The 25,247-nt window shown below is 48.6% G+C and overlaps 1 protein-coding gene across 1 annotated transcript in view; it reads right to left on the bottom strand.

Annotated features, from left to right (window-relative positions):
- Nucleotides 1-25,247, bottom strand: part of LOC135551856 (raftlin-like) — a 59,016-nt gene that overhangs the window by 13,968 nt on the left and 19,801 nt on the right. Inside the window, exons 3-4 of the mRNA XM_064983116.1 lie at nucleotides 6,356-6,539; nucleotides 3,222-3,327 (exon numbers count right to left, since the gene is read on the bottom strand). Of these exons, the coding sequence (XP_064839188.1) occupies nucleotides 3,222-3,327; nucleotides 6,356-6,539 (290 nt within the window). The remainder of the gene's footprint in view (nucleotides 1-3,221; nucleotides 3,328-6,355; nucleotides 6,540-25,247) is intronic.

Here is a 25,247-nt window from a genome sequence, read left to right as displayed (position 1 = left end):
GGTGGGCCATGTTTTTCACCCGTTTTGTTTTCACCCTTTCCTACAAACCAGGTTCCCAGAACGTGAAGGCAGACGCACTGTCCTGGCTGTATGATACAGAGGAGCGGTCCACGGATCCCACTCCCATAATTCCAGCTTCTCGCCTGGTGGCACCGGTGGTATGGGAGGTGGACGCGGACATCGAGCGGGCGTCACGTGCAGAGCCTACTCCCCCTCAGTGTCCAGCTGGGCGTCTGTACGTTCCGTTTGATGTCCGCGATCGTTTGATCTGTTGGGCTCACACGTCACCCTCCTCTGGTCTTCCTGACATCGGTCGGACGATGCGCTACCTTGCTGGGACGTACTGGTGGCCCACTTTAGCTAAGGACGTGAGGGTGTATATTTCCTCCTGTTCGGTATGCGCACAGTGCATGGCACCTAGACACCTACCCAGAGGTGAATTTCAACCCCTTCCCGTTCCACAACGACCATGGTCACACCTATCGGTGGATTTTGTGACGGATCTTCCCCCGTCGCCGGGTAACATCACGATTCTGGTCGTTGTGGATCGATTTTCTAAGTCCTGCCGCCGTCTTCCTTTGCCCAGTCTCCCTACGGCTCTACAGACTGCGGAGGCCCTTTTCACCCACGTATTCCGTCACTACGGGGTGCCTGAGGATATAGTTTCTGATCGGGGTCCCTAATTCATGTCTAGAGTATGGAGGGCGTTTATGGAACGTCTGGGGGTCTCAGTCAGCCTTACCTCAGGTTTTCACCCTGAGAGTAACGGGCAGGTGGAAAGAGTCAACCAGGATGCGGGTAGGTTTCTGCGGTCCTAGTGCCAGGACCGCCTGAGGGAGTGGGCGGTTTACATCCCCTGGGCGGAGATGGCCCAAAACTCCCTCCGCCATTCCTCTACCAACCTATCACCATTTCAATGTGTGCTGGGTTATCAGCCGGTCTTGGCACCATGGCATCAGAGCCAGATCGAGGCTCCTGCGGTGGATGAATGGTTTCGGCACTCAGAGGAGACATGGAACGCTGCCAATGTGCGGCTACAACGGGCTGTCAGGAGGCAAAAGGCGAGTGCTGACCGCTACCACAGTGAGGCCCCGGAGTATGCCCTGATTAAAGAAGCAATAAAACTGGCCTTCTTTAGACTAGTTGAGTATCTGGAGCATCAGCATTTGTGGGTTCGATTACCGTCTCAAATTGGCCAGAAACAAAGACCGTTCTTCTGAAACTCGTTAGTCTATTCTTGTTCTGAGAAATGAAGGCTATTCCATGTGAGAAATTGCCAACAAACTGAAGATCTTGTACAACGCTGTGTACTACTCCATTCACAGAACAGCTCAAATTGTCTCTAACCAAAAGAGGAGTGGGAGGCCCCGGTGCACAACTGAGCAAGAGGACAAGTACATTAGAGTGTCTGAGAAACAGAAGCCTTACAAGTCCTCAACTGGCAGCTTCATTAAATTGTACCCGCAGAACACCAGTCTCAACGTCAACAGTGAAGAGGGGACTCTGGGATGCTGGCCTTCTAGGCAGGGTTTCAAAGAAAAAGCCATATCTCAGACTGGCCAATAAAAATAATATATTAAGATGGGAAAAGGAACACAGACACTGTACAGAACTTTTCCTAGAAGGCCAGTATCCCAGAGTCGCCTCTTCACTGTTGACGTTGAGACAGGTGTTTTGCGGGTACTATTTAATGAAACTGCCAGTTGAGGACTTTTAAGGCATCTGTTTCTCAAACTAGATACTAGGCGGTGTGAGAGGAATGCCCAAAAATTGTCAAAGACTTCAGTCCCCCAAGTCATAGACTATTATCTCTGCTACCGCACAGCAAGCGGTACCAGATCGCCAAGTCTAGATCCTTACCAGCTTCAACCCCCAGGCCATAAGGCTGCTGAACAATGAATCAAATACCCACCTGGGCTATTTACATTGAACCCCCCCTTTGTTTTTACACTGCTGCTACTTGCTGTTTATTATCTATGCATAGTCACTTTACCCCTACCTACATGTACAAATGACCTCGACTAACCTGTACCCCCGCACACTGACTCGGTACTGGTATTTTTTTGTGTTACTTTAAAAAAAAATGTTTTATTTGATTTACAAAATATTTTCTTAACTCTATTTCTGTTGTTTATGGGCTTGTAAGTAAGCATTTCACGGTAAGGTCTGTAATACCGGTTGTATTCTGCGCATGTGACAAATAACATTTTATTTGAACAGTTCCCCAAGACTGAATTCAAGCATTTAACTGTTGATCTTAGGTGCATTTGACATTTACTGTACTGTTCACTGCATATGTTGACAACGAAAATATTCTGGATACAATCAGTAACAGGATAAGACTATTCCTGGTGCAACCTAAGGGGGAAATGGTTTGAGTGAGAAAGTGTGCACAGTTGCAAAGCAATTTCAATGCACTTTTATGAATCAAAGAAGAGTCTTCAAGTTGAAGGTGCTTTTTGGAGCTCTCCTAGCCGTGCCATTGAGGGAATAGAGCAAGCACACTTTTAGTTGTTTCAGTTGGAACACAAGCCTGCATCACACAATGACTTTTGTTTAAGCAATCCAAAAACTGTCCATTAAAAATCGCAATCTGTGTCAAGTGGGCATGATTAGAAAGTGTGTTCTATTGCTAGCTAAGTTATAAAATACAACCTTACAGTGTTAGGCTTTCACAAGGCAATTCAGAGAAACAGATTGTAATTTTGGTGCGCTTAAAAGGAGTGCATTTAAGTGAAATAAACAAACACAAGCTCATTGTGTTCAGAACATCCCAGGGTATGACCACATGTCATCTGGTAACTGTACATCAAACATAGTGATCAGAAACCTTGACCCTGCATATGACATAAGTTGTATGATTTGGAGATGTGATGTGACTCACAGGTGTTTGGCTTGCTTGTATGACATCAACATATCATATTTCAAAATACATAGAGTCCTCTTAATGTACAGCATTTCTCACTCAGACCCCCGACTCTTGTTAGTGCCCAAATCTGCCATTTTCAACCCGAAAGTAAAGGGCTACAATTAACATTTATGGGGGAATTTGTTGATCCTAGATCTGTGTCTATGGGTTACTTCTCCCAGAGTGGAGCTGAGTGTAAATTGTAAGCTGTTCCTAGATCTGTGCCTATGGGTAACTTCTTCCAGAGTGGAGCTGAGTGTAGGTAGTAAGCTGATCCTAGATCTGTGCATTAGGACTAATGGGCAGGGCTGACCTTCTTCACGTAGTTCTGGATGACTTCTGGGTCAGGGGCCTGTTGACCCGCCACACACACGTCTGTCTCCAGGCGAAGCCCCGCCCACTTCAGCTCGTTCTCTGAACTGGACAGAGAGAAATGAAAGAGGGTTGAAGGAAGACATCAGCGGACATTTATGTACCCTATTCCCTATATAGTGCACTACTTTTGCAGGGCTCATAGGGGCCCATATGGCTATGGTCAAAATGATTGCACTATTTAGGACACAGGCTTACTTTCTTCTCAAAGAAAGACATGAACGTGGAGAAAGACATGAACATGTAGAAAGGACTGATGAAGGCCTGAATAAAACTAGAGATAATCATGTTTGCATTCTGGATCTTAGTAATCTATTGTGCTTTAGAGAATGGAAGAAAGGAGAATGGTGATAATGGAGGGAGGAGAGAGATGAAGTGATGGAGAGATAAAAGGAGGAGAGAGTGGAGGATAGAGGGTTGGGGAGAGGAGAGAGATGAAGTGATGGAGAGAGAAAAGGAGGAGAGAGTGGAGGATAGAGGGTTGGAGAGAGATGAAGTGATGGAGAGATAAAAGGAGAACAGAAGGCCTCATGGTTCCCCTATCCTAGCACATTATTCCCCTCCGGCGGGTGCTGATGATGCAATCAGTCGTCGCCACGGTGACAAGTGCCAATTGGTAGGATCACCCAACTGTGTGTGTGTGTGTGTGTGTGTACGCACGCACACATGTGAGTATGAGGGAAAGATTGTGTGTGTGTGTGTGTATTTGTGTAAGCATATACAGTATGTGTGGAAGTGTGAGAGAAAAACAGTTTACATTTCTAAGTGTGAGCATGTCTATAAGCATGGGCCTGCCACATGGGCCTGCCACACGCTGTATACAGTTCCCTATCTACACATACAGTATGCTTCAAGAATTACACGGGTGAGAATAGATCTCTGCTGAGAATCCTCAGTGTGAAAATAGGATTCTGCTCAGATTTCACACATTCTGTGGGGGAGAATAGAACTCAGATGAGGCTCCTGCAGGTGAGAATAGAACTCAGATGAGGCTCCTGCAGGTGAGAATAGAACTCAGATGAGGCTCCTGCAGGTGAGAATAGAACTCAGATGAGGCTCCTGTAGGTGAGAATAGAACTCAGATGAGGCTCCTGCAGGTGAGAATAGAACTCAGATGAGGCTCCTGCAGGTGAGAATAGAACTCAGATGAGGCTCCTGCAGGTGAGAATAGAACTCAGATGAGGCTCCTGCAGGTGAGAATAGAACTCAGATGAGGCTCCTGTAGGTGAGAATAGAACTCAGATGAGGCTCCTGCAGGTGAGAATAGAACTCAGATGAGGCTCCTGTAGGTGAGAATAGAACTCAGATGAGGCTCCTGTAGGTGAGAATAGAACTCAGATGAGGCTCCTGCAGGTGAGAATAGAACTCAGATGAGGCTCCTGTAGGTGAGAATAGAACTCAGATGAGGCTCCTGCAGGTGAGAATAGAACTCAGATGAGGCTCCTGCAGGTGAGAATAGAACTCAGATGAGGCTCCTGTAGGTGAGAATAGAACTCAGATGAGGCTCCTGTAGGTGAGAATAGAACTCAGATGAGGCTCCTGTAGGTGAGAATAGAACTCAGATGAGGCTCCTGTAGGTGAGAATAGAACTCAGATGAGGCTCCTGCAGGTGAGAATAGAACTCAGATGAGGCTCCTGTAGGTGAGAATAGAACTCAGATGAGGCTCCTGTAGGTGAGAATAGAACTCGGATGAGGCTCCTGCAGGTGAGAATAGAACTCGGATGAGGCTCCTGCAGGTGAGAATAGAACTCGGATGAGGCTCCTGCAGGTGAGAATAGAACTCAGATGAGGCTCCTGTAGGTGAGAATAGAACTCAGATGAGGCTCCTGCAGGTGAGAATAGAACTCAGATGAGGCTCCTGCAGGTGAGAATAGAACTCAGATGAGGCTCCTGCAGGTGAGAATAGAACTCAGATGAGGCTCCTGCAGGTGAGAATAGAACTCAGATGAGGCTCCTGCAGGTGAGAATAGAACTCAGATGAGGCTCCTGCAGGTGAGAATAGAACTCAGATGAGGCTCCTGCAGGTGAGAATAGAACTCAGATGAGGCTCCTGCAGGTGAGAATAGAACTCAGATGAGGCTCCTGCAGGTGAGAATAGAACTCAGATGAGGCTCCTGCAGGTGAGAATAGAACTCAGATGAGGCTCCTGCAGGTGAGAATAGAACTCAGATGAGGCTCCTGCAGGTGAGAATAGAACTCAGATGAGGCTCCTGCAGGTGAGAATAGAACTCAGATGAGGCTCCTGCAGGTGAGAATAGAACTCAGATGAGGCTCCTGCAGGTGAGAATAGAACTCAGATGAGGCTCCTGCAGGTGAGAATAGAACTCAGATGAGGCTCCTGCAGGTGAGAATAGAACTCAGATGAGGCTCCTGCAGGTGAGAATAGAACTCAGATGAGGCTCCTGCAGGTGAGAATAGAACTCAGATGAGGCTCCTGCAGGTGAGAATAGAACTCAGATGAGGCTCCTGTAGGTGAGAATAGAACTCAGATGAGGCTCCTGCAGGTGAGAATAGAACTCAGATGAGGCTCCTGCAGGTGGGAATAGAACTCAGATGAGGCTCCTGCAGGTGAGAATAGAACTCAGATGAGGCTCCTGCAGGTGAGAATAGAACTCAGATGAGGCTCCTGCAGGTGAGAATAGAACTCAGATGAGGCTCCTGCAGGTGAGAATAGAACTCAGATGAGGCTCCTGCAGGTGAGAATAGAACTCAGATGAGGCTCCTGTAGGTGAGAATAGAACTCAGATGAGGCTCCTGCAGGTGAGAATAGAACTCAGATGAGGCTCCTGCAGGTGAGAATAGAACTCAGATGAGGCTCCTGCAAGTGAGAATTGAACTCAGATGAGGCTCCTGCAGGTGAGAATTGAACTCAGATGAGGCTCCTGCAAGTGAGAATTGAACTCAGATGAGGCTCCTGCAGGTGAGAATTGAACTCAGATGAGGCTCCTGCAGGTGAGAATTGAAGGCATTCCCTAACTATGTGTGTCTGTGTTCTGTGTAGCAGGCGTTGGTTGCAGGAAATGAGTGTGTGTTTATATGTTTCCGTACCTGTGTGTGTGTGTGTGTTTCCATACCTGTGTGTCTCTCTGATGAGGACAGCTCTGTGTAGCTGGCGTTGGATGCGTGCAGGCCTGGGGCCACAAGGGTGGACAAAGGGATGGACAGCCACCAGGACGAAGCCCTGACCATACAGCTCCCTCACCTGGACTGGTAACTCTCTCACTGACGACAGACACAGTACTGAGGACACAGACACCTCTGTAGAGAGAAAGAGAATGTGTGTGAGAGAGTGAGTAAGTGTGTGTGTGTGTGTGTGTGTGTGTGTGTGTGTGTGTGTGTGTGTGTGTGTGTGTGTGTGTGTGTGTGTGTGTGTGTGTGTGTGTGTGTGTGTGTGTGTGTGTGTGTGTGTGTGTGTGTGTGTGTGTGTGTGTGGAGGAGGGTGAGTTGGTGGGTGGGTGGTTGGGTGGGTATGTGTGGTTGTGTATGGGTGTGTATGGGTGTGTGTGGGTGTGTGTGTGGGTGTGAGTGGTAGAGACACACAAAGACAGAGGAAGAAAATAAGGGGAATGTGAGTGAGAAAGCAAAGTAGTATATAGGGAGAGAGGGTGTAGGGTTATGGTTAGAGAGGTTTACGGTTAGAGAGGGTTATGGTTAGAGAGGGTTAGGTGGAGAGAGGGTTAGGTGGAGAGAGGGTTAGGGGGAGAGAGGGTTAGGGGGAGAGAGGGTTAGGGGGAGCGAGAGTGATGGTTACGGTTAGAGAGGGTTGGGGTTAGAGGAGAGGGTGTATGGAAAGAGGGTGTAGGGAGAGAGGGTGTAGGGTTACGGTTAGAGAGAGTTACAGTTAGAGAGGGTTAGGGTTAAAGATGGTTATGGTTAAAGAGGGTTATGGTTTCGGGAGGACAAGTGTGTGAGCAAGAAATAAATCACAAGATCTGTATTTCGGTGTTCCTCAAGGTTCCGTTTTAGGACCACTATTGTTTACACTATATATTTTACCTCTTGGGGATGTCATTCGAAAACATAATGTTAACTTTCACTGTTATGCGGATGACACACAGCTGTACATTTCAATGAAACATGGTGAAGCCCCAAAATTGCCCTCGCTAGAAGCATGTGTTTCAGAAATAAGGAAGTGGATGGCTGCAAACTTTCTACTTTTAAACTCGGACAAAACAAAGATGCTTGTTCTAGGTCTCAAAAAACAAAGAGATCTTCTGTTGAATCTGACAATTAATCCTAATGGTTGTACAGTCGTCTCAAATACAACTGTGAAGGACCTTGGCGTTACTCTGGACCCTGATCTCTCTTTTGAAGAACATATCAAGACTGTCTCAAGGACAGCTTTTTTCCATCTACGTAACATTGCAAAAATCAGAAACTTTCTGTCCAAAAATGATGCAGAAAAATTAATCCATGCTTTTGTCACTTCTAGGTTAGAAGACTGCAATGCTCTACTTTCCGGCTACCCGGATAAAGCACTAAATAAACTTCAGTTAGTGCTAAATACGGCTGCTAGAATCCTGGCGAGAACCAAAATTTTTTATCATATTACTCCAGTGCTAGCATCCTGACACTGGCTTCCTGTCAAGGCAAGGGCTGATTTCAAGGTTTTACTGCTAACCTACAAAGCATTACATGGGCTTGCTCCTACCTATCTCTCTGATTTGGTCCTGCTGTACATACCTACACGTACGCTACAGTCACAAGACGCAGGCCTCCTAATTGTACCTAGAATTTCTAAGCAAACAGCTGGAGGCACGGCTTTCTCCTATAGAGCTCCATTTTTATGGAATGGTCTGCCTACCCATGTGAGAGACTCAAACTCGGTCTCAACCTTTAAGTCATTACTGAAGACTCATCTCTTCAGTGGGTCATATGATTGAGTGTAGTCTGGCCCAGGAGTGTGAAGTTGAACGGAAAGGCTCTGGAGCAACGAACCGCCCTTGCTGTCTCTGCCTGGCTGGTTCCCCTCTTTCCACTGGGATTCTCTGCCTCTAAACCTATTACAGGGGCTGAGTCACTGGCTTACTCGGGCTCTTTCATACCGTCCCTAGGAGGAGTGCGTCACTTGAGTGGGTTGAGTCACTGATGTGAACTTCCTGTCTGGGTTGGCACCCCCCTTGGGTTGTGCCGTGGCGGAGATCTTTGTGGGCTATACTCGGCCTTGTCTCAGGATGGTAAGTTGGTGGTTGAAGATATCCCTCTAGTGGTGTGGGGGCTGTTCTTTGGCAAAGTGGGTGGGGTTATATCCTTCCTGTTTGGCCCTGTCCGGGGGTGTCATCGGATGGGGCCACAGTGTCTCCTGACCCCTCCTGCTCAGTCTCCAGTATTTATGCTGCAGTAGTTTATGTGTCGGGGGGCTAGGGTCAGTCTGTTATATCTGGAGTACTTCTCCTGTCCTATCCAGTGTCCTGTGTGAATTTAAGTATGCTCTCTCTAATTCTCTCTTTCTCTCTTTCTTTCTCTCTCTCGGAGGACCTGAGCCCTAGGACCATGCCTCAGGAGTACCTGACATGATGACTCCTTGCTGTCCCCAGTCCACCTGGCCGTGCTGCTGCTCCAGTGTCAACTGTTCTGCCTGTGATTATTATTATTTAACCATGCTGGTCATTTAAGAACATTTGAACATCTTGGCCATGTTCTGTTATAATCTCCACCCGGCACAGCCAGAAGAGGACTGGCCACCCCACATAGCCTGGTTCCTCTCTAGGTTTCTTCCTAGGTTTTGGCCTTTCTAGGGAGTTTTTCCTAGCCACCGTGCTTCTACACCTGCATTGCTTGCTGTTTGGGGTTTTATGCTGGGTTTCTGTACAGCACTTTGAGATATCAGCTGATGTACGAAGGGCTATATAAATACATTTTATTTTATTTCATTTGATGTCGGAAAGAGAGAGAGATACAGAGGGAAAGAGAGTGGGAGAGAGAGAAAAGAGAGAGGAGTGGGAATGGCGGGGCAGAGAGAGAGAGAGAGAGAGAGAGGAGTGGGAACGGGGGGCAGAGAGAGAGAGAGAGAGAGGGAGAGGGAGAGAGAGAGAGGAGTGGGAACGGGGGGCAGAGAGAGGGAGGGAGAGAGAGAGAGGGAGAGGGAGAGAGAGAGAGGAGTGGGAACGGGGGGCAGAGAGAGGGAGGGAGAGGGAGAGAGGAGTGGGAACGGGGGGGCAGAGAGAGGGAGGGAGAGAGAGATAGAGATGAGTGGGAATGGGGGGCAGAGAGAGAGAGAGAGGGGAGAGGGAGAGAGAGAGAGTGGGAACGGGGGCAGAGAGAGGGAGGGAGAGAGAGAGAGGGGAGTGGGAACGGGGGGGCAGAGAGAGGGAAAGAGAGGGAAATAGAGATGAGTGGGAATGGGGGGCAGAGAGAGAGAGAGAGAGAGAGAGAGGGAGAGAGAGGAGTGGGAACGGGGGGCAGAGAGAGGGATAGAGAGGGAGATAGAGATGAGTGGGAATGGGGGCAGAGAGAGAGAGAGAGAGAGAGAGGGAGAGAGAGGAATGGGAACGGGGGGCAGAGAGAGAGAGAGAGAGAGGAGTGGGAATGGGGGGCAGAGAGAGAGAGAGAGAGGAGAGAGGAGAGAGAGAGGGAACGGGGGGCAGAGAGAGGGAAAGAGAGGGAAATAGAGATGAGTGGGAATGGGGGGCAGAGAGAGGGAGGGAGAGGGAGAGAGGAGTGGGAACGGGGGGCAGAGAGAGGGAGGGAGAGAGAGAGAGGAGTGGGAATGGGGGCAGAGAGAGAGAGAGAGAGAGAGGGAGGGAGAGAGAGGGGAGAGAGAGGAATGGGAACGGGGGGCAGAGAGAGGGAGGGAGAGAGAGAGAGAGGAGTGGGAATGGGGGCAGAGAGAGAGAGAGAGAGAGAGGGAGAGAGAGAGAGAGAGAGAGAGAGGGAGAGGGAGAGAGGGGTGGGGGGGTCAGAGAGAGAGAGCCTTATTTAGATTTTGTAGTTTGAATTGAGAAGTAACATAGCAGCTAAATATGCTGCTGGTTAAACCGGAACTCATAGCCTCAAACCACAGCTTAACACTGTCTGGCTTTTGTTTAGTTCACACACACACACACACACACTACACATGTTTCGTTCTTCCAGAGGATATGTACAATAACTCTCCCACAGTGCAGAGTGTGTGTGTTCTTGCATTTTCCTGTGAGTGTGTGTGCGAGCAGACTTTCTCTCCCCTGGCATTGGGATAGCAGGGATGAGCTGTGACTGCAGTATTAATGGTTATAGCTACCAGAATCAGTTACTAGTTGCTCCCATTACAGAACACAATGGAGAGAGAGGAGCCATCAGGACACAATAGAGAGAGAGCAGCCATCAAGACACAATGGAGAGAGAGTGGAGCCATCAAGACACAATGGAGAGAGAGGAGCCATCAGGACCCAATGTAGAGAGAGTGGAGCCATCAAGACACAATGGAGAGAGAGTGGAGCCATCAGGACACAATGGAGTGAGTGTAGCCATCAGGACACAATGGAGTGAGTGTAGCCATCAGGACACAATGGAGAGAGTGTAGCCATCAGGACACAATGGAGAGAGAGAGAGAGGAGCCATCAAGACACAATGGAGAGAGAGAGAGAGGAGCCATCAAGACACAATGGAGAGAGAGTGGAGCCATCAGGACACAATGGAGAGAGAGAGAGGAGCCATCAAGACACAATGGAGAGAGAGAGTGGAGCCATCAGGACACAATGGAGAGAGAGAGAGGAGCCATCAAGACACAATGGAGAGAGAGTGTAGCCATCAGGACACAATGGAGAGAGTGTAGCCATCAGGACACAATGGAGTGAGTGTAGCCATCAGGACACAATGGAGAGAGAGTAGCCATCAGGACACAATGGAGAGAGTGGAGCCATCAGGACACAATGGAGTGAGTGTAGCCATCAGGACACAATGGAGTGAGTGTAGCCATCAGGACACAATGGAGAGAGTGTAGCCATCAGGACACAATGGAGAGAGTGTGGAGCCATCAGGACACAATGGAGAGAGAGAGGAGCCACCAGGACACAATAGAGAGAGAGAGAGGAGCCATCAAGACACAATGGAGAGAGAGTGTAGCCATCAGGACACAATGGAGAGAGTGTAGCCATCAGGACACAATGGAGTGAGTGTAGCCATCAGGACACAATGGAGAGAGAGTAGCCATCAGGACACAATGGAGAGAGTGGAGCCATCAGGACACAATGGAGAGAGTGGAGCCATCAGGACACAATGGAGAGAGTGGAGCCATCAGGACACAATGGAGAGAGTGGAGCCATCAGGACACAATGGAGAGAGTGGAGCCATCAGGACACAATGGAGAGAGAGGAGCCATCAAGACACAATGGAGAGATAGAGGAGCCATCAGGACACAATGGAGTGAGTGTAGCCATCAGGACACAATGGAGTGAGTGTAGCCATCAGGACACAATGGAGTGAGTGTAGCCATCAGGACACAATGGAGAGAGTGTAGCCATCAGGACACAATAGAGATAGAGGAGCCATCAGGACACAATGGAGAGAGAGAGTGGAGCCATCAGGACACAATGGAGAGAGAGAGGAGCCATCAAGACACAATGGAGAGAGAGTGTAGCCATCAGGACACAATGGAGAGAGTGTAGCCATCAGGACACAATGGAGAGAGTGTAGCCATCAGGACACAATGGAGAGAGAGTAGCCATCAGGACACAATGGAGAGAGTGGAGCCATCAGGACACAATGGAGTGAGTGTAGCCATCAGGACACAATGGAGTGAGTGTAGCCATCAGGACACAATGTAGAGAGTGTAGCCATCAGGACACAATGGAGTGAGTGTAGCCATCAGGACACAATGGAGAGAGTGGAGCCATCAGGACACAATGGAGTGAGTGTAGCCATCAAGACACAATGGAGAGAGTGGAGCCATCAGGACACAATGGAGAGAGTGTAGCCATCAGGACACAATGGAGAGAGTGTAGCCATCAGGACACAATGGAGTGAGTGGAGCCATCAGGACACAATGGAGTGAGTGTAGCCATCAGGACACAATGGAGTGAGTGTAGCCATCAGGACACAATGTAGAGAGTGTAGCCATCAGGACACAATGGAGTGAGTGTAGCCATCAGGACACACTGGAGTGAGTGTAGCCATCAAGGCACAATGGAGAGAGTGGAGCCATCAGGACACAATGGAGAGAGTGGAGCCATCAGGACACAATGGAGAGAGTGTAGCCATCAGGACACAATGGAGAGAGTGTAGCCATCAGGACACAATGGAGAGAGTGTAGCCATCAGGACACAATGGAGAGAGTGTAGCCATCAGGACACAATGGAGAGAGTGTAGCCATCAGGACACAATGGAGAGAGTGTAGCCATCAGGACACAATGGAGAGAGTGTAGCCATCAGGACACAATGGAGAGAGTTTAGCCATCAGGACACAATGGAGAGAGTGTAGCCATCAGGACACAATGGAGAGAGTGTAGCCATCAGGACACAATGGAGAGAGTGTAGCCATCAGGACACAATGGAGAGAGTGTAGCCATCAGGACACAATGGAGTGAGTGGAGCCATCAGGACACAATGGAGTGAGTGTAGCCATCAGGACACAATGGAGTGAGTGTAGCCATCAGGACACAATGGAGAGAGTGGAGCCATCAGGACACAATGGAGAGAGTGGAGCCATCAGGACACAATGGAGTGAGTGTAGCCATCAAGACACAATGGAGAGAGTGGAGCCATCAGGACACAATGGAGAGAGAGAGGAGCCATCAAGACACAATGGAGAGAGAGAGAGAGAGGGGCCATCAAGACACAATGGAGAGAGAGAGAGAGAGGAGCCATCAACACAATGGAGAGAGAGTGGAGCCATCAGGATACAATGGAGAGAGAGAGGAGCCATCAGGACACAATGTAGAGAGAGGAGCCATCAGGACGCAATGGAGAGAGTGGAGCCATCAGGACACAATGGAGAGAGAGAGGAGCCATCAAGACACAACGGAGAGAGAGAGAGAGCCATCAGAACACAATGGAGAGAGAGAAGAGCATCAGAACACAATGGAGAGAGAGAGGAGCCATCAAGACACAACGGAGAGAGAGAGAGAGGAGCCATCAGAACACAATGGAGAGAGAGAGGCACCATCAGAACACAATGGAGAGAGAGAGAGAGGAGCCATCAGAACACAATGGAGAGAGAGTGGAGCCACCAAGACACAATGGAGAGAGAGGGAGCATCAGAACACAATGGAGAGAGAGAGGAGCCATCAGAACACAATGGAGAGAGGGAGGAGCCATCACACAATGGAGAGAGAGAGGAGCCTTCAAGACACAATGGAGAGAGAGAGAGAGAGAGAGAGAGAGAGAGAGAGAGAGGTGCCATCAGAACACAATGGAGAGAGAGTGGAGCCACCAAGACACAATGGAGAGAGAGAGGAGCCACCAAGACACAATGGAGAGAGAGGAGCCATCAGAACACAATGGAGAGAGAGTGGAGCCATCAGCACACAATGGAGAGAGAGAGGAGCCTTCAAGACACAATGGAGAGAGAGAGAGAGAGAGAGCCATCAAAACACAATGGAGAGAGAGTGGAGCCACCAAGACACAATGGAGAGAGAGAGGAGCATCAGAACACAATGGAGAGAGAGAGGAGCCATCAGAACACAATGTAGAGAGAGAGGAGCCTTCAAGACACAATGGAGAGAGAGAGAGAGAGAGAGAGAGAGCCATCAGAACACAATGGAGAGAGAGTGGAGCCACCAAGACACAATGGAGAGAGTGTGGAGCCATCAGGACACAATGGAGAGAGTGTGGAGCCATCAGGACACAATGGAGAGAGTGTGGAGCCATCAGGACACAATGGAGAGAGAGAGGAGCCATCAGGACACAATGGAGAGAGAGAGAGGAGCCATCAGAACACAATGGAGAGAGAGTGGAGCCACCAAGACACAATGGAGAGAGTGTGGAGCCATCAAGACACAATGGAGAGAGAGTGGAGCCATCAGGACACAATGGAGAGAGAGAGAGAGCCATCAAGACACAATGGAGAGAGAGAGTGGAGCCATCAGGACACAATGGAGAGAGAGAGAGGAGCCATCAAGACACAATGGAGAGAGAGTGTAGCCATCAGGACACAATGGAGAGAGTGTAGCCATCAGGACACAATGGAGTGAGTGTAGCCATCAGGACACAATGGAGAGAGTGGAGCCATCAGGACACAATGGAGAGAGTGGAGCCATCAGGACACAATGGAGAGAGTGGAGCCATCAGGACACAATGGAGAGAGTGGAGCCATCAGGACACAATGGAGAGAGGAGCCACCAAGACACAATGGAGAGAGTGTGGAGCCATCAGGACACAATGGAGAGAGTGTGGAGCCATCAGGACACAATGGAGAGAGTGTGGAGCCATCAGGACACAATGGAGAGAGTGTGGAGCCATCAGGACACAATGGAGAGAGAGAGAGGAGCCACCAGGACACAATAGAGAGAGAGAGAGAGCCATCAAGACACAATGGAGAGAGAGTGTAGCCATCAGGACACAATGGAGAGAGTGTAGCCATCAGGACACAATGGAGTGAGTGTAGCCATCAGGACACAATGGAGAGAGAGTAGCCATCAGGACACAATGGAGAGAGTGGAGCCATCAGGACACAATGGAGAGAGTGGAGCCATCAGGACACAATGGAGAGAGTGGAGCCATCAGGACACAATGGAGAGAGTGGAGCCATCAGGACACAATGGAGAGAGTGGAGCCATCAGGACACAATGGAGAGAGTGGAGCCATCAGGACACAATGGAGAGAGTGGAGCCATCAGGACACAATGGAGAGAGAGGAGCCATCAAGACACAATGGAGAGATAGAGGAGCCATCAGGACACAATGGAGTGAGTGTAGCCATCAGGACACAATGGAGTGAGTGTAGCCATCAGGACACAATGGAGTGAGTGTAGCCATCAGGACACAATGGAGAGAGTGTAGCCATCAGGACACAATAGAGATAGAGGAGCCATCAGGACACAATGGAGAGAGAGAGTGGAGCCATCAGGACACAATGGAGAGAGAGAGAGGAGCCATCAAGACACAATGGAGAGAGAGTGTAGCCATCAGGACACAATGGAGAGAGTGTAGCCATCAGGACACAAGGGAGAGAGTGTAGCCATCAGGACACAATGGAGAGAGAGTAGCCATCAGGACACAATGGAGAGAGTGGAGCCATCAGGACACAATGGAGTGAGTGTAGCCATCAGGACACAATGTAGAGAGTGTAGCCATCAGGACACAATGGAGTGAGTGTAGCCATCAGGACACAATGGAGAGAGTGGAGCCATCAGGACACAATGGAGTGAGTGTAGCCATCAAGACACAATGGAGAGAGTGGAGCCATCAGGACACAATGGAGAGAGAGTAGCCATCAGGACACAATTGAGAGAGTGGAGACAACAGGACACAATGGAGTGAGTGTAGCCATCAGGACACAATGGAGTGAGTGTAGCCATCAGGACACAATGGAGAGAGTGTAGCCATCAGGACACAATGTAGAGAGTGTAGCCATCAGGACACAATGGAGTGAGTGTAGCCATCAGGACACACTGGAGTGAGTGTAGCCATCAAGGCACAATGGAGAGAGTGGAGCCATCAGGACACAATGGAGAGAGTGGAGCCATCAGGACACAATGGAGAGAGTGTAGCCATCAGGACACAATGGAGAGAGTGTAGCCATCAGGACACAATGGAGAGAGTGTAGCCATCAGGACACAATGGAGAGAGTGTAGCCATCAGGACACAATGGAGAGAGTGTAGCCATCAGGACACAATGGAGAGAGTGTAGCCATCAGGACACAATGGAGAGAGTGTAGCCATCAGGACACAATGGAGAGAGTTTAGCCATCAGGACACAATGGAGAGAGTGTAGCCATCAGGACACAATGGAGTGAGTGTAGCCATCAGGACACAATGGAGAGAGTGTAGCCATCAGGACACAATGGAGAGAGTGGAGCCATCAGGACACAATGGAGTGAGTGGAGCCATCAGGACACAATGGAGTGAGTGTAGCCATCAGGACACAATGGAGTGAGTGTAGCCATCAGGACACAATGGAGAGAGTGGAGCCATCAGGACACAATGGAGAGAGTGGAGCCATCATGACACAATGGAGTGAGTGTAGCCATCAAGACACAATGGAGAGAGTGGAGCCATCAGGACACAATGGAGAGAGAGAGCCATCAAGACACAATGGAGAGAGAGAGAGAGAGGAGCCATCAAGACACAATGGAGAGAGAGAGAGAGAGAGGAGCCATCAAGACACAATGGAGAGAGAGTGGAGCCATCAGGATACAATGGAGAGAGAGAGAGCCATCAGGACACAATGTAGAGAGAGAGGAGCCATCAGGACGCAATGGAGAGAGTGGAGCCATCAGGACACAATGGAGAGAGAGGAGCCATCAAGACACAACGGAGAGAGAGAGAGAGGAGCCATCAGAACACAATGGAGAGAGAGAAGAGCATCAGAACACAAAGGAGAGAGAGAGGAGCCATCAAGACACAACGGAGAGAGAGAGAGAGGAGCCATCAGAACACAATGGAGAGAGAGAGGCACCATCAGAACACAATGGAGAGAGAGAGAGAGAGAGGAGCCATCAGAACACAATGGAGAGAGAGTGGAGCCACCAAGACACAATGGAGAGAGAGAGGAGCATCAGAACACAATGGAGAGAGAGGAGGCCATCAGAACACAATGTAGAGAGAGGAGCCTTCAAGACACAATGGAGAGAGAGAGAGAGAGAGAGAGAGAGAGAGAGAGAGAGGTGCCATCAGAACACAATGGAGAGAGAGTGGAGCCACCAAGACACAATGGAGAGAGAGAGGAGCCACCAAGACACAATGGAGAGAGAGAGGAGCCATCAGAACACAATGGAGAGAGAGTGGAGCCATCAGCACACAATGGAGAGAGAGAGGAGCCTTCAAGACACAATGGAGAGAGAGAGAGAGAGAGGAGCCATCAGAACACAATGGAGAGAGAGTGGAGCCACCAAGACACAATGGAGAGAGAGAGGAGCATCAGAACACAATGGAGAGAGAGAGGAGCCATCAGAACACAATGTAGAGAGAGAGGAGCCTTCAAGACACAATGGAGAGAGAGAGAGAGAGAGAGGAGCCATCAGAACACAATGGAGAGAGAGTGGAGCCACCAAGACACAATGGAGAGAGTGTGGAGCCATCAGGACACAATGGAGAGAGTGTGGAGCCATCAGGACACAATGGAGAGAGTGTGGAGCCATCAGGACACAATGGAGAGAGAGAGGAGCCATCAGGACACAATGGAGAGAGAGAGAGAGGAGCCATCAAGACACAATGGAGAGAGAGAGAGAGGACCCATCAAGACACAATGGAGAGAGAGTGGAGCCATCAGGACACAATGGAGAGAGAGAGGAGCCATCAAGACACAATGGAGAGAGAGAGTGGAGCCATCAGGACACAATGGAGAGAGAGAGGAGCCATCAAGACACAATGGAGAGAGAGTGTAGCCATCAGGACACAATGGAGAGAGTTTAGCCATAAGTACACCATGGAGAGAGTGTAGCCATCAGGACACAATGGAGAGAGAGTAGCCATCAGGACACAATGGAGAGAGTGGAGCCATCAGGACACAATGGAGTGAGTGTAGCCATCAGGACACAATGGAGTGAGTGTAGCCATCAGGACACAATGGAGAGAGTGTAGCCATCAGGACACAATGGAGTGAGTGTAGCCATCAGGACACAATGGAGAGAGTGGAGCCATCAGGACACAATGGAGTGAGTGTAGCCATCAAGACACAATGGAGAGAGTGGAGCCATCAGGACACAATGGAGAGAGTGTAGCCATCAGGACACAATGGAGAGAGTGTAGCCATCAGGACACAATGGAGAGAGTGTAGCCATCAGGACACAATGGAGAGAGAGTAGCCATCAGGACACAATGGAGAGAGTGGAGCCATCAGGACACAATGGAGTGAGTGTAGCCATCAGGACACAATGGAGTGAGTGTAGCCATCAGGACACAATGTAGAGAGTGTAGCCATCAGGACACAATGGAGTGAGTGTAGCCATCAGGACACAATGGAGAGAGTGGAGCCATCAGGACACAATGGAGTGAGTGTAGCCATCAAGACACAATGGAGAGAGTGGAGCCATCAGGACACAATGGAGAGAGTGTAGCCATCAGGACACAATGGAGAGAGTGTAGCCATCAGGACACAATGGAGTGAGTGGAGCCATCAGGACACAATGGAGTGAGTGTAGCCATCAGGACACAATGGAGTGAGTGTAGCCATCAGGACACAATGTAGAGAGTGTAGCCATCAGGACACAATGGAGTGAGTGTAGCCATCAGGACACACTGGAGTGAGTGTAGCCATCAAGGCACAATGGAGAGAGTGGAGCCATCAGGACACAATGGAGAGAGTGGAGCCATCAGGACACAATGGAGAGAGTGTAGCCATCAGGACACAATGGAGAGAGTGTAGCCATCAGGACACAATGGAGAGAGTGTAGCCATCAGGACACAATGGAGAGAGTGTAGCCATCAGGACACAATGGAGAGAGTGTAGCCATCAGGACACAATGGAGAGAGTGTAGCCATCAGGACACAATGGAGAGAGTTTAGCCATCAGGACACAATGGAGAGAGTTTAGCCATCAGGACACAATGGAGAGAGTGTAGCCATCAGGACACAATGGAGAGAGTGTAGCCATCAGGACACAATGGAGAGAGTGTAGCCATCAGGACACAATGGAGAGAGTGTAGCCATCAGGACACAATGGAGTGAGTGGAGCCATCAGGACACAATGGAGTGAGTGTAGCCATCAGGACACAATGGAGTGAGTGTAGCCATCAGGACACAATGGAGAGAGTGGAGCCATCAGGACACAATGGAGAGAGTGGAGCCATCAGGACACAATGGAGTGAGTGTAGCCATCAAGACACAATGGAGAGAGTGGAGCCATCAGGACACAATGGAGAGAGAGAGGAGCCATCAAGACACAATGGAGAGAGAGAGAGAGGAGCCATCAAGACACAATGGAGAGAGAGAGAGAGAGGAGCCATCAAGACACAATGGAGAGAGAGAGAGAGGAGCCATCAAGACACAATGGAGAGAGAGTGGAGCCATCAGGATACAATGGAGAGAGAGAGGAGCCATCAGGACACAATGTAGAGAGAGAGGAGCCATCAGGACGCAATGGAGAGAGTGGAGCCATCAGGACACAATGGAGAGAGAGAGGAGCCATCAAGACACAACGGAGAGAGAGAGAGAGGAGCCATCAGAACACAATGGAGAGAGAGAAGAGCATCAGAACACAATGGAGAGAGAGAGGAGCCATCAAGACACAACGGAGAGAGAGAGAGAGGAGCCATCAGAACACAATGGAGAGAGAGGAGCCATCAGAACACAATGGAGAGAGAGAGAGAGAGAGAGAGGAGCCATCAGAACACAATGGAGAGAGAGTGGAGCCACCAAGACACAATGGAGAGAGAGAGGAGCATCAGAACACAATGGAGAGAGAGAGGAGCCATCAGAACACAATGTAGAGAGAGAGGAGCCTTCAAGACACAATGGAGAGAGAGAGAGAGAGAGAGAGAGAGAGAGAGAGAGGAGCCATCAGAACACAATGGAGAGAGAGTGGAGCCACCAAGACACAATGGAGAGAGAGAGGAGCCACCAAGACACAATGGAGAGAGAGAGGAGCCATCAGAACACAATGGAGAGAGAGTGGAGCCATCAGCACACAATGGAGAGAGAGAGGAGCCTTCAAGACACAATGGAGAGAGAGAGAGAGGAGCCATCAGAACACAATGGAGAGAGAGTGGAGCCACCAAGACACAATGGAGAGAGAGAGGAGCATCAGAACACAATGGAGAGAGAGAGGAGCCATCAGAACACAATGTAGAGAGAGAGGAGCCTTCAAGACACAATGGAGAGAGAGAGAGAGAGAGAGAGGAGCCATCAGAACACAATGGAGAGAGAGTGGAGCCACCAAGACACAATGGAGAGAGAGAGGAGCCATCAGAACACAATGGAGACAGAGTATAGCCATCAGGACACAATGGAGAGAGAGTGGAGCCATCAGAACACAATGGAGAGAGAGTGGAGCCATCAGCACACAATGGAGAGAGAGTGGAGCCATCAAGACACAATGGAGAGAGAGAGGAGCCAAATAGAACACAATGGAGAGAGAGAGGAGCCAATTAGAACACAACAGAGAGAGAGAGAAGAGCCAATTAGAACACAATGGAGAGAGAGAGGAGCCATCAAGACACAATGGAGAGAGAGAGGAGCCATCAGGACACAATGGAGAGAGAAGAGCTAATTAGAACACAACAGAGAGAGAGAAGAGCCAAATAGAACACAATGGAGAGAGAGAGGAGCCAATTAGAACACAACAGAGAGAGAGAAGTGCCAATTAGAACACAATGGAGAGAGAGAGGAGCCATCAAGACACAATGGAGAAAGAGAGGAGCCATCAGGACACAATGGAGAGAGAGAGGAGCCATCAGGACACAATGGAGAGAGAGAAGAGCTAATTAGAACACAACAGAGAGAGAGAAGAGCCAAATAGAACACAATGGAGAGAGAGAGGAGCCAATTAGAACACAACAGAGAGAGAGAAGAGCCAATTAGAACACAATGGAGAGAGAGAGGAGCCATCAAGACACAATGGAGAGAGAGAGAGGAGCCATCAGGACACAATGGAGAGAGAGAGGAGCCATCAGGACACAATGGAGAGAGAGAAGAGCTAATTAGAACACAACAGAGAGAGAGAAGAGCCAAATAGAACACAATGGAGAGAGAGAGGAGCCAATTAGAACACAACAGAGAGAGAGAAGGGCCAATTAGAACACAATGGAGAGAGAGAGGAGCCAATTAGAGCACAATGGAGAGAGAGAGGAGCCAATTAGAACACAATAGAGACAGCCATGGTATATCAGACCGTATACCGCTGGTATTTTTACTGCTCTAATTACATTGGTAATCAGTCTATAATAACATTGGTAACCAGTCTATAATAGCAATAAGGCAGCTCAGGTATATATGGGGTATATGGCCAATATACCACGGCTAAGGGCTGTGTTGCGTTATGCATAAGAACAGCCCTTAGCCGTGGTATATTGGTCATATATATGACCAATATACCAACTCCTCAGGCCTTATTGCTTAAATATACCATGAGATGCATTTTATTCTGAACAAATATATAAACGCAACATGCAACAATTTCTATGATTTTACTGAGTTAAGGTTCATTTAAGGAAATCAGTCAATTGAAATAAATTCATTAGGCCCTAATCTATGGATTTCACATGGTCAGGGGTGCACATAAGCCCAGCCACTTGGGAGCAAAGCCCAGACAATCACAATTTGTTTTCCCTCACAAAAGAGCTGTATTACAGACAGAAATACTCCTCCGTTTAATCAGCTGTCCGGGTGGCTGGTCTCAGTATATGACTACAGTATGTCTGTGTGTATGGAATTTGTGCATGTTTGAGGTGTGTGTGTGTATTGATGTGTGTGTGTGTATTGATGTGTGTGTGTAATTAGGTGTGCGCGTGCATGTTTGAGGTGTGTGCGTATTGAGGTGTGTGTGTGTTTGTGTAGCCTGTCTGTATGCTTGTCATCCTCTCCCATTCCATCTCATTTGCATGGGCCTGGAGAGACACTAGGCTGAATAAATTAACTGAGCTACACAAAGATGTGTTAGCCATCTCATTCTCAATCTGTTCCCCAGATCATCATCTGGCCTGTTCTCTCTCACACACACACACACACACACACACACACACACACACACACACACACACACACACACACACACACACACACACACACACACACACACACACACACACACACACGTCAGTGGAGGCCGCTATGGGGAGGACAGCTCATAATAATGTCTGGAACGGAGCAAATGGAATGGCATCAAACACATGGAAACCATATGTTTGATGTTGTTGATACCTTTCCACTTAATCCGCTTCAGCCATTACCACGAGCCCATCCTCCCCAATTAAGGTGCCACCAACCTCCTGTGATACCAGTGTTAATGTACATACACAAGCATGCACACACACACACTTTGCCACACATACTCATCACATGGAAACAAGCTTTTTTTCTAACATTAAAATAGGGATTCAGTAGGGATTCATCCCACCTCCCCTCTCTTCATTCTCTCCCTCTGGTCATAATAACAGCTGGAGATGGATACAATAGGATTGTGTCACTAAACAGTAATTTAGGCATCATTATCTTAACACTCCTATTCCACTAACCAGCAAGACATACACAACATATTTGGGTAATTCCCCCCTGCTGTGAAATAGGGAGGGGGTAGGGAGGAGTCATTTCATTTATACGTTTACCACATTGGCTTTAAGAGGGCTATCATTCCGCTCTGCCATGAGAACACTCTCTGGAAGTTTACAATGCCAGGTTCTGCCAGTGGGAATTTTGGATACCCACTTCTCCTGACTCTGTATGTCTTGACCGGTGGGACAGACAGAGAGACGGAGGAAGGTGAAATTTACGGTCCAGGTGTTAATCAGCACTTCACCATTAAGGACCGCTATACTCCAGAATGGGAATATTGAATTCTGGAATCAGAATGATGAGTTATCAAGGTTCTCCAAATAGAACCTTGAGCTCCAACGCTCCTGTAATCCTGACTGGTGAGGATCTGTGTGTGTCAAGAGTAAGTGGGTGGTGGGGATGATTACTCCCTCCCCAGGACATATTATACCTCCTTGACATTTCCCCAGTACCTTTTAATGACTAGCAGAGTGGAGCAGAGACATACGTGCCAACCACTGACTATAAAATAATACTCTACTGAAAGCATAGAGTTTCCCACCGCTGAGGTATGAAACACACAGACACACACAACGCTGAGGTATGAGACACACAGACACACACAACGCTGAGGTATGAGACACACAGACACACACAACGCTGAGGTATGAGACACACAGACACACACAACGCTGAGGTATGAGACACACAGACACACACAACGCTGAGGTATGAGGAAAGAGCTTGTGGGTTAGACTGCTGTTGGTCAGGGTCGTAACACACAGGATGCATACCAAATTACACCCTATATACAGCACTACTTTCGACCAGTACCCATATTTCCCTGTATTTTTTATTTTACCTTTATTTATCGAGGAAAGTCAGTTAAGAAAAAATTCTTATTTTCAATGACGGCCTAGGAACAGTGGGTTAACTGCCTTGTTTAGGGGCAGAACGACAGATTTGTACCTTGTCAGCTTGGGGATTTGATCTTGCAACCTTTCGGTTACTACTCCAACACTCTAACCACTAGGCTCTAACCACTAGGCTCTAACCACTAGGCTCTAACCACTAGGCTCTAACCACTAGGCTCTAACCACTAGGCTCTAACCACTAGGCCCTAACCACTAGGCTCTAACCACTAGGCCCTAACCACTAGGCTCTAACCACTAGGCCCTAACCACTAGGCTCTAACCACTAGGCCCTAACCACTAGGCTCTAACCACTAGGCCCTAACCACTAGGCTCTAACCACTAGGCCCTAACCACTAGGCTCTAACCACTAGGCCCTAACCACTAGGCTCTAACCACTAGGCTCTAACCACTAGGCTCTAACCACTAGGCTCTAACCACTAGGCTCTAACCACTAGGCTCTAACCACTAGGCTCTAACCACTAGGCTCTAACCACTAGGCCCTAACCACTAGGCTCTAACCACTAGGCCCTAACCACTAGGCTCTAACCACTAGGCCCTAACTACTAGGCTCTAACCACTAGGCCCTAACCACTAGGCTCTAACCACTAGGCCCTAACCACTAGGCTCTAACCACTAGGCCCTAACCACTAGGCTCTAACCACTAGGCCCTAACCACTAGGCTCTAACCACTAGGCCCTAACCACTAGGCTCTAACCACTAGGCTCTAACCACTAGGCTCTAACCACTAGGCTCTAACCACTAGGCCCTAACCACTAGGCTCTAACCACTAGGCCCTAACCACTAGGCTCTAACCACTAGGCCCTAACTACTAGGCTCTAACCACTAGGCCCTAACCACTAGGCCCTAACCACTAGGCTCTAACCACTAGGCCCTAACCACTAGGCCCTAACCACTAGGCCCTAACCACTAGGCTCTAACCACTAGGCTACCTGCCGCCATATGTTGGAAATAGGGTGCAATGTGGGAGGCAGACAATCTGTGGGGGTCGGAGTTTGGAGCATTCGTAGTACAGGAAATGCTTGACTAAGTGCACCGAGTTCGGATGAACTGACTGAAAACACCAAGACATTTCTGTAGTCTAGAGAGTAGAATATTGCTCGGTCTGAATACGGACTACACCAGTCACGTTTCAAATTCTATCAGTAAACCTCTTCATGCGTTTTCTACGGAGCTTAATATTAACACCGTACACATATTTTGATAGACTCACACAACACATGCAATCTCCTAAATCACTCATTCTGATACATCAATATATCATCTGTTTTGATAGCTCAATATATGTGTGTTTTGATAGCTCAATATATCATCTGTTTTGATAGCTCAATATAGGTGTGTTTTGATTGCTCAATATATCATCTGTTTTGATAGCTCAATATATGTGTGTTTTGATAGCTCAATATATCATCTGTTTTGATAGCTCAATATATGTGTGTTTTGATAGCTCAATATATCATCTGTATATCATAAAACTAGCTATATGCATCTTGGTCCCTGGCACATATGGGCGCACACAAAAGATCCACACCGCCTGAAGTTCCTATTCTGACTGACCTGCTTTATAGCCTTCATGGTCGTCACCAGTCAGAATAAGAACTGTGTTTCTTTCTCTACAGTGTCTCTAAAACTCAGCAGCTGACTTCAGAGCCCCAATGTGTCAGTTGAGGAGAGAAGCTTTAGTCACTGTGATCACACCTGACTCATTTTCCCACCCTAACTCTCCTCCTCTCTCTCCTTTTCTAACACATTTTCCCACCCTAACTCTCCTC

The sequence above is a fragment of the Oncorhynchus masou genome, chromosome 13 (genome assembly GCF_036934945.1).
Source record: "Oncorhynchus masou masou isolate Uvic2021 chromosome 13, UVic_Omas_1.1, whole genome shotgun sequence".
In the NCBI taxonomy this organism is placed as follows: domain Eukaryota; kingdom Metazoa; phylum Chordata; class Actinopteri; order Salmoniformes; family Salmonidae; genus Oncorhynchus; species Oncorhynchus masou.
Note: the sequence above shows the minus strand (reverse complement) of the source record. Positions and strands in the feature narration are given on the sequence as shown.